This window comes from Castor canadensis, chromosome 14 (assembly GCF_047511655.1).
Source record: "Castor canadensis chromosome 14, mCasCan1.hap1v2, whole genome shotgun sequence".
NCBI lineage: Eukaryota > Metazoa > Chordata > Mammalia > Rodentia > Castoridae > Castor > Castor canadensis.
The window spans coordinates 22,872,045-22,882,381 of record NC_133399.1 but is presented as its reverse complement, the minus strand read 5'-3'; the positions used below and the strand labels follow the sequence as shown (position 1 = coordinate 22,882,381).

General features: G+C 40.1%; 1 protein-coding gene across 1 annotated transcript; it reads left to right on the top strand.

Annotated features, from left to right (window-relative positions):
• The first annotated feature begins 3,642 nt into the window (after positions 1-3,642).
• LOC141416168 (uncharacterized) lies at positions 3,643-10,099 on the top strand. Its single transcript, XM_074053268.1, has 3 exons — positions 3,643-4,826; positions 8,258-8,368; positions 9,390-10,099. The coding sequence occupies exons 1-3, from the start codon at positions 4,748-4,750 to the stop codon at positions 10,097-10,099; spliced, it is 900 nt and encodes a 299-aa protein (XP_073909369.1). The 5' UTR covers positions 3,643-4,747.
• The last annotated feature ends 238 nt before the right edge of the window (positions 10,100-10,337 follow it).

The following is a 10,337-nucleotide window of genomic DNA, read 5'->3' as shown; positions in this document are numbered from 1 at the left end:
TGGGTGTGGGCCTCCCGCTGCTCTGGTTGCTTTTGCTTACTTGCTTCCTAATCGCAGTAAGGAGGAAACAGACCCGCGTATTTATGCATCACAGGAATCCAGCCAGGGCCTCCCTGAAGTGCTCGTGACCTTAAAGACGGATCTTTCTTCTCATAGATGGACACGCATTGCCCTCCAGCCCTGCTAGGAAGTCTCTCTGCAACATCATGAATGTCATCCTTCCCATTTCAGGGTGGTTGTCTTCCTGCAATGAAAGTGACCTCAATGGAGGTGATGGCAGATGCTCCAAGAAGAAAAGGCTGCAAGGTGGAAACTGCAGAAAAAGTCACAAGTTTCAGTTGTACAGGTGGGTCTTGTTTTCCTTTTCCCTGAAGTAGCTGTTTAAAACTGCGTTTTGAAAGTAAAGCACACTGTTTAAATCATAATTTTCTTGAACTTCCTGCTGACATTCCTGGTGAAATGTGGTTTGGGGCAAAGGTTTTTAACACTGCTGTCCCAAACAGTTTGTGTCTTGGTGTCAGGTTCCTGATGGAAAGGCAGAAGTAGGAAGTAACATTGTGTATAGTTTACTCTTTTTTTATTACTGAGTGAAATTCCATGAGGTTCCTGATGGGAAGGCAGAAGTAGGAAGTAACATTGTGTCTAGTTGTTTACTCTTTGTTATTACTGAGTGAAATTCCATGTTGTGAGTATAGTACACTTAGTTTAGCCATTCACTGGTAAGTTGACATTTAGTTTGTTCGCATTTCTTGACATACAAGTGCTGTCTTTGTGGGAAATAATGCTTTCATTTTCTCTTGGATGCATACATACAAGTAGAACCCCTTGGTGATTAGATAGGCCTAAGTTTACAATTGTGGTCACCTGCCAAACTTTAGTGTGTGTACCAGTTTACGTCCACGTAAGTGAATTGAATGTTTTTCAGTTGCTTTAAATTCACTGTCCTAGCAATGCCAGTTGATGTATGGTGGTATGCATTGGTTTTTCAAACTTTCATTTTCCGTGTGACTCTAGATACCCAGTATTCGTTCATGAGTTCGGTAGAACTCTTTTGGGGTCCAGACAGAAAGCAAAGAACAAAATTTCTCCTTATTTTGTGTTTTTTTTTTTTTTGGCTCTACTGGGGTTTGAAATCAGGGACTACACATTGATCAACTTTACCAGCCCTTTTTTTGTGATTGTTTTTTTAGATAGGTTCTCACAAACAGCTTGCCTGGGCTTGCTTTGCAACGTGATCCTCCTAATCTCTGCCTCTTCCTCTCCTCTGTCTCTGGTCACCCAAATTTATCGTTATGTTCTATATTTGTTAAGGCCAGATTCTCTATCTATCCCTTTTTGCTACTGTGGCTCTGTAGTTCAATTTAAAGTCAGGTATTTTGATACCACCAACAGAGCTTTAATCATTTATGATACTTTTGACTACCCACTATCTTTTGTGCTTCACAGATGAACTTTAGAATTGATTTTTCCATTTCTGTGAAACATGATAGTAGAATTTCATGGCCATATCATTGTCTCTGTAGATTGCTTTTATTAGTATATCCATTTTAACAATTGTTATTTTGCCCAACAGTGAAGGTCATAGTTCTTTGCCTTTTCTAGGGTTTCCTCAGTTTCTTTTGTCATATGTTTCTTTTGTATCCTGCTACTTTGACAACATTTCTTATCAGATCCAAGAGATTTTTGGTGGAGTACTCAGGGTCTTTTAAGCGTTAGCTCAGATCATCTGTAAATAAGCATAATTTGACTTCTCGCTTTCCTACACATTTCTTTGTGTGTCCTTACTGCACTTCATTAAGAGTATAGAGAGTGCCCTCTCCTTCTAGTTCTCACCTATAGAAAATGCTTTCAGATTTTTCCCATTCAGGAAGATTTTGGCTTTCCCTGTATCATGTAGACTCAGTACGCTGAAGTAGGTGCACATCCATTTCCCTCAGTGTCTATTCTGGAGCCTTCTTGGCATTCAGTTGGGGCACTTTGCTCTTATTCATGTGGCTTGCACTACTGCACCAGCCTCCGTTCACTCTCCCATTCACTTATAACTCCCACTTCCCATCAATGCCAATATCAAGAATAGTTTCCAGAAGCGTTTTCCTGATAAGACTGCAAAAGGCAATTGAGACGTGTAATTTTGTGCTTATGAAAGGCAACAAGGGAAGGAAATCAAATGTAATGACTTTCACCACTAAAATTAAGTCAAATGTGGAAACATTTACATGGAGTACTTGCTCAAACTAAATTATGTGTTTTGAATGTATTCAGTTTGGCTTTTATCATATTTTCCGTGCTAAATTCTGACACCTCAGGAAAAGTTAGACAGCAATTTTATACCCATAATTTTTATGAAAATAGTTACAATCAAGTGTTTACTTGCGTTACTGAGTTTTGACAATCATTCATGAAGTGTATTCAGGTTTGTATTATTTGTTCCTCAACTCCATAGGACTGCCACAACTTTAAGATGAAGAACATGGGATGTAGTTCAACTTGTTGCCAAAACTTCAATAAGAACAGTTTTGACATCAAACTTTTTTATCCTAAGCCCGTTATCTTCAACCAATTTCCTTTATATTTGTAATTCCCACCGCAGGCAGGTCATAACAGGAACTAACTTCACTGATCTTTGTCATATTGAATACATTCAATAAATAGACATGGTGGGATTTTAGTGTGGACTGGGAGAGAGGATTTGGGGTGTTAGTTCTTACATATTTCTCTTGCTTAGCTTGTTCTCTGGCCTTTATTCTATCCCTTACCAGTTGTCATAGGCAAAGGGCAGGTAGACAAATAGGGAAAAGGGAAATTCAGTCTTCTTTTCTCCTTCTGTTTTTTTTGTTTCTTCATGTTCTGTCTTGCACATTCTTTTGACAGTTTTGATTGAACAGAGAGCATTCGTACAGATTGGATGTTACAATAGGGTATGAAGTTGGTTATTCAAGCTTCCTCGAGAGCTGGCTTCAAGCAAGAACTGTTCAGTCTTCAACCTCTACAAATTCAGCTGGTCAAGAGCGTTAAAAAGCTAAGTATTACTAAAAATCCCACAGGTGGCTCATTGAGCTAAGAATTTTTCATGCTGTTAATATATTATTTGCTAGGAATGACGCTAGTGAGTTTATACACTGTTATATTGAAGGAAGTGCTCAAAAGAGGATGCAGCTTTTCCTAGGCCAAGACAAGTCCAGTTCAGCTTCATGTTACTTTAGTAAGGAGATCCTTTCCACACTCTCTAGTCATAGGATTAGGTAGTCTGGGCTTTTCCATAACCTTTTCTCTTCACACATTGTGACTAGTATTTACTCTGTTGTGAAAAGAAATGAAATGACCTATGTAAGTGTAAGCAAAAGTATTCTTTGCTAGTATGTTCCGTTCTGAGATGCATTGTATCTTCTCCTAAAATAATGAATATCATCCTACTAAATGTCCTTAATAAAGTGAGATTACAGACATAGGCTACTTGCATATTTTACTTTATAAAATGTTGGCTCGTTGTTCTTCAGTACAGCTGTAGAAGTCAGTACTTCATTTTAGATCATGAGGAGTCCTCAGTTCACCCGTATCCTTTTCATCCATTAGAATAATTTGATCCCTTTATCTTTACCAGTTGATAGAATATCGGTTTTGTTTTTAGTTTTTCTAGTAGCATACAAAGCTGAGAATTCCTTGATAAATGTGCCTATTGTGCCGTTGTCATGATGAATGGGAATATTCAAAAGCAGGGCCAGTGGAGGGTGTAGGAGACTTTTTGAGTGCAAGGTCCTGCCTTGGGTATAATGATAACTACTAAGGCTGAGAGTAAACACGTATTAACCCTAAAAGATGCGGTGCATGCTGTAATGGGTGTGAGGCATAATGAAATCATCTGAGAGTTCAAACTATCTAGGACCTAGATATTTCCTGAAGGCAGACTGGACTTGGAGCATAATCCCTCAGAGTGAGACCTTCAAACTTGACAAAAGCAGAATTGCTGACAAAGGCCCACTATGAAGCTCAGGGTACTCTCTTCTCCCAACCATGAGGAAGTGATGAAGGAGAGTGACAAAAGGCAGGTCTGGTTTTGAAGATACATGTGTGTGTTCCCAGTAGGAGGGGGAAGCTAATAAAGACAAGTTGTTTAGATTTATAATTCATTCTCAAATCTGCTCCTGTATTTCAACATGCAGCTCACATATGTTTCTTCATAATTCAGACACTTTTAATAAGATGTAACATGTGTTATCATCTGTGGCACAAGCATGGTTGTGAGCCTACTGCACCTGAGCACTTCCACATCCTCACTGTTGGGGACATTTAGTAATGCACTACCCCTTGATACATAAAGGGGTTTCTTCTGTTTAGTGCGTGTGATCTATTTTCTAGTTTTATTATCAAGCAAGGTATAAAACTTCATGTTAATTTCATTTGGATAAACGATTTCTCTTGTCACTGTTCCTCATCACTTCCCCATTCATTAAGTGAAGATAACACTTTGCTTCGCAACCCCTGAAGGTTTTACCCCCCGCTGCAGTGCTGTGAGCAATGGTCTGGTCCTTGGACTGTAGTGATGTCATCAATAGGTCATAGAACACTGCTGAGGCCTTAGAGATAACTGTTATTTTGTCCTGAGCACTGGTCAGGACAGTGGTGAAGAGATCATTTCTCATGTGATTTGTTCTCTGTGTTCAAATTTCATTATTTGTCGTTTTTTACTACCTTTCTTGAAGTGAAGTTTCAATAACCTGATTCAAGGAACTCTCCAAAGAGTTCAACCATGAATCCAAAAGAAAAGAGGAAGTATCTGGAAAAGAGGTCCTCTCCTCAAACTCTACGAAGAGCAAAGAAGTCAAGAGGTATGTGCTTGAATGTTCTTTAGGCATAAGGAAGATTTCTAGTTTGTGGTGGAGGAGGGGAGGAGAGAAAGATTTAAAGGAGAGAAGAAAAGATTAAAGAAGGAAGGGACAGAGACAAATGTGTATATACTGGTCTTTCTGAGGACCCAGATAGTCTGAGAGAAAAAAAAAGTTTCAGAGGACCTATGTCTTAGCACTGTGACTTAGTGCCCAGGTTATCTATGCATAGTTATTCTAGATTACTGTGTCAGAGACATAGTGAATGGTTAGTGTAGAGTAATTTTTTCTTTAAAATTTTCTATATAAAGCATCTCCTTTCATATGATTTCTGCCTTAAGGGCACAATGAAGGAAATTATGTTGTTATAAACTTTCTAATAGTACTTTTTCCTTTTAATGAAGAATAAACTGTGGTTCACTGGCTCAAGAAGTAAAACTTTACCTAGCAAGTAGTGCTAGGTTCTGAGAAGAAGAAAGGAGTGTTTGGTTCATAGAAACATTGAGACAATGGCTGAAAAAAATTTAAAACTGTATAGAGATGAGTTAAGTATAAAGAAGAAAGAATTTATTTACTCAGGAGTAAAACCTAACTTCTTGTTTAAGACTGTGAAGATGTAAATATGGGGCTCCTTTGTGAAATGAAACCAACCATCTAATCCTGGTGGCTGAATTAAGGAGATAAGATTTGGCCTCTTCTGGAAAAATGGGACATTAGCAGTTATGGTTTCCATGGAGATGAACGGCAAAAAGTAACTCCTGTGAGGTTGGCCCATTGCTCAAGAGGTGGGAGGGGGACAGAATCGAGCCAGCCCCAAGATTAGAGAGTGGCTTACATTTCTGAAGATAATCTTAATATTTCTATCAACGACTGGGGCTTGTGCATTTTCTGATGGTCCTTTTGGAGAGGGGGCCTATGATATTGTCTTCAATCAACCTTAAATAAAATTAGAACATACTTGAAGATGCTCTTGAATGTAAATGATGAGACCTAGAAAGCACACACTTATTCTTATTCACATAGAAAACACTTCAGTAGGCTAGGGGAAGATAAATATCAACAGCTAATGTAATTGTCCACTTAACTGTATCCCAGATAAGATTACTTGCCTCTCAAAATCATTAGATTTTGAAGTTGGTAAACCCCAGCTTCATTAGAGTGTACCAGCCTGTAGTAATGAGTACTGATTAATATACTTGTTGCTTTAGTAACAATTCAGAGGATACATCAAGTCAGTGCGGCAAGTGTCCTCCTTGAGATAATTTGTGGGCTGGGACTGAAGGAAATCTTGTCATTGTTAATACAGAGCTCTCAAAGAGCTCCTGGTTTATTGACACCCCATCAGCTAAAGAAGAGCGTGAGGAGATAGAGGAATATATAGACTTTGCTGACAGATCACTTTCACTCATTTCTTTTTTTTTCCCTTTTATTATTCATATGTGCATACAAGGCTTGGGTCATTTCTCCCCTCTGCCCCCACCCCCTCCCTTACCACCCACTCCACCCCCTCCTTCTCCCCCCACCCCCTCAATACCCAGCAGAAACTATTTTGCCCTTATTTCTAATTTTGTTGTAGAGAGAGTATAAGCAATAATAGGAAGGAACAAGGGTTTTTGCTGGCTGAGATAAGGATAGCTATACAGGGCATTGACTCACATTGATTTCCTGTGCGTGGGTGTTACCTTCTAGGTTAATTCTTTTTGATCTAACCTTTTCTCTAGTTCCTCTTTCCCTTTTCCTATTGGCCTCAGTTGCTTTTAAGGTATCTGCTTCAGTTTCTCTGCGTTAAGGGCAACAAATGCTAGCCAATATTTTAGGTGTCTTACCTATCCTCACCCCCCTCCCTTGTGTGCTCTCGCTTTTATCATGTGCTCATAGTCCGATCCCATTGTTGTGTTTGCCCTTGATCTAATGTCCACATATGAGGGAGAACATACAATTTTTGGTCTTTTGGGCCAGGCTAACCTCACTCAGAATGATGTTCTCCAATTCCATCCATTTACCAGCGAATGATAACATTTCGTTCTTCTTCATGGCTGCATAAAACTCCATTGTGTATAGATACCACATTTTCTTAATCCATTCGTCAGTGGTAGGGCATCTTGGCTGTTTCCATAACTTGGCTATTGTGAATAGTGCTGCAGTAAACATGGGTGTGCAGGTGCCTCTGGAGTAACCTGTGTCACAGTCTTTTGGGTATATCCCCAAGAGTGGTGTTGCTGGATCAAATGGTAGATCGATGTCTAGCTTTTTAAGTAGCCTCCAAATTTTTTTTCCAGAGTGGTTGTACTAGTTTACATTCCCACCAACAGTGTAAGAGGGTTCCTTTTTCCCCGCATCCTCGCCAACACCTGTTGTTGGTGGTGTTGCTGATGATGGCTATTCTAACAGGGGTGAGGTGGAATCTTAGCGTGGTTTTAATTTGTATTTCCTTTATTGCTAGAGATGGTGAGCATTTTTTCATGTGTTTTCTGGCCATTGGAATTTCTTCTTTTGAGAAAGTTCTGTTTAGTTCACGTGCCCATTTCTTTATTGGTTCATTAGTTTTGGGAGAATTTAGTTTTTTAAGTTCCTTATATATATTCTGGTTATCAGTCCTTTGATGTATAGTTGGCAAATATTTTCTCCCACTCTGTGGGTGTTCTCTTCAATTTAGAGACCATTTCTTTTGATGAACAGAAGCTTTTTAGCGTTATGAGGTCCCATTTATCTATGCTATCTCTTAGTTGCTGTGCTGCTGGGGTTTCGTTGAGAAAGTTCTTACCTATACCTACTAACTCCAGAGTATTTCCTACTCTTTCCTGTATCAACTTAAGAGTTTGGGGTCTGATAATAAGATCCTTGATCCATTTTGAGTTAATCTTGGTATAGGGTGATATACATGGATCTAGTTTCAGTTTTTTGCAGACTGCTAACCAGTTTTCCCAGCAGTTTTTGTTGAAGAGGCTGCTATTTCTCCATCGTATATTTTTAGCTCCTTGGTCAAAGACAAGTTGGTTATAGTTGTGTGGCTTCATATCTGGGTCCTCTATTCTGTTCCACTGGTCTTCATGTCTGTTTTTGTGCCAGTACCATGCTGTTTTTATTGTTATTGCTTTGTAATATAGTTTGAAGTCAGGTATTGACTTTCACTCATTTCTACTGCAGACAACTTAATGAAATGATCAGAGTTACCTACCAGGAAGCATGCTACTCATAATATAGTAAAATATCCAGATCAAAAGGGGATAGCTCCATTACAAATGACTCATTGTACAAACAGTGTCACTCATAACATGTACTGTCACAACAAATGCTACTCAACATTTAAAATGGTAATAGTAGGCACCAGTTAAGATTATAATTTTCATGAGGACAGATGCCATTTGTATTATTGTAATGGCACTTGTTGCATGGAAAAAAGTCACATATCTGATTTTCTTTCTCTTTTCCAGTGATCTTAGAGGGATGCTCTCCACCGTGTGGACCCTCAGGGTTGGCCCAAGGCCACAGACAGACAGAAGGGGACTCAGAATGCATTCCCATGGACAAGCTCATTCACAAAGGTATGGGGTAAGGGAGAGGTGATGCTGAGGAAGGATCAGGTGCAAAAGTGAGGCAGAAGGACAGACTAAAATTGGGACCAAGCTCCTTTAGTCAGCAACTGACACAAAGACCCCCTTCTCTCTAGGACTGTCCAGAGTCTCTGTCCCCAGAAGTGCACCAGATGCATTTAGGCGGAGGCTCCTAAAGGATATGGATAGGAAGGTTTCTGAAATCCAAGAAAAATGTGGAGGCTTATTTCCAGAAGAGGAATCTGTGCTAATCTGTGACATCTTCATAGGAACATCTAATAGTATCATGCCCAGTTCCTTATTTTTATCTACATATCTGTCTATCTAGTTAGTTAGCTATCGTCTGTTCATATTTACATCTACACCTGCCTCTCTGTGTGTATAAAAATAAATATGTCCACACAGAATAGTTCTTCTTAAAACTTTTACTCCATATTCCTTACTTGCACAATTTCTCGTGTGGAACTTAAGTTGATAATAATAATATATGATCTTTAGTTATTATATATCATAATTGAAGTAGAGTTCATGTTCTTAATAGTCTGTATATATCTCCAAAATCATCCTATGTAAGCTATCGTATCCCACTGACAATCACCGCACACACAGATCTAACAGCTTTTTTTGTGCTTGTTATACTGGGGATTGAACGCTGGTGTCATGCATGCTAAGAACACACTCTATCACTCGAACTATACCCCAACCATTCTGTTGTTGAGGTATAGTCTCACTAACTGTCTGGGTTACGTTGAAGTCATAATCCTCCTGCCTCTGCCTCTTACATAACTGGCTTTACAGCTGTGAACCACCACACCCTGGAACTTAACAAGTGTTTACTTTTATTTTGGAGTTTTGAATGCATAAATCACCTTACTTTGTGTGAGAGGAAAGCCCACAGGTGATAACACTGTCTCAAAATATCCACTCACCATGTCTGTTTTTGAGTGTCACAGACTCAAGTTTATACCATCTCTCCATTCTTTTGTTATTGTTGTGTGATTTCATTCTCCAGAATTTCACAAGTCTCAAGAGGATGGTCCTAAGAAACGTGTCACGGTCCCAGCATGGGATCCATCTGCAGGAGAGGACTCCTCCTCCTCAGTCTATTTCTGCGGTGTCTCCACCTCTCGAGAGGATGGTGCTAAGAAACCTATCGTGGTCCCATCATGCAGTCTAGATGAAGGAGAGAGTTCCTCTGCCTCGGTCTACTTCTGTGGTGTCCTCAAGTCTGCAGAGGATGCTCCTAGGAAACCTGTCATGGTTCCATCACGGAGTCTAGATGCAGGAGAGAGTTCTTCTGCCTCAGTCTGTTTCTGTGGTGTCCTCAAGTCTGCAGACGATGCTTCTAGGAAACCTGTCATGGTTCCATCACGGAGTCTAGATACAGGAGAGAGTTCTTCTGCCTCAGTCTGTTTCTGTGGTATCCTCAAGTCTGCAGACAATGCTGCTAGAAAACCTGTCGTGGTGCCATCATGGAATCCAGATGCAGGAGAAAGTTCCTCTGCCTCGGTCTATTTCTGTGGTGTCTCCAAATCTCGAGAGGATCCTCCTAAGAAATCTGTCACAGTCCCACTATGGAATCCAGCGGCAAGCGAGAATTCTTCTGCCTCCGTCTATTTCTGTGGCATTTCTCCTGGAAACAAGATCACTCCTGTTGAGAAGGATGGTAAGGCAGATGCAAAGATGGGTTTTCAGTTTGGGCAGGAGGGTCAGCTGAGCTGATCATGCATCCACTATTCACATCACCTTCCCTCATCTATGGGAAAGGGTGTTTGGGTTGAGGGATTAAGTTAAACTGAGGTCTCTACAAAAGGATAGTGGTAATGCCCTTCAAGGACAAGATACAGTTTCTCTTCTCACAGTTCCGTGAGAATATTGAGACAGCTGAGGGGGTGGGAGTGGACAGTATTGAGATGGAGTGGGGGCAGGGGTGATCAGAGTGGCACAAACTCAAGCTCCC

Coding starts and splice junctions, on each gene's coding strand:
- LOC141416168 (XM_074053268.1), top strand. CDS start 4,748: ATGAATCCAAAAGAAAAGAGGAAGTATCTGGAAAAGAGGTCCTCTCCT. Junction 4,827..8,257: donor AAGAGCAAAGAAGTCAAGAG/GTATGTGCTTGA, acceptor TCTCTTTTCCAG/TGATCTTAGAGGGATGCTCT. Junction 8,369..9,389: donor GGACAAGCTCATTCACAAAG/GTATGGGGTAAG, acceptor TTCATTCTCCAG/AATTTCACAAGTCTCAAGAG.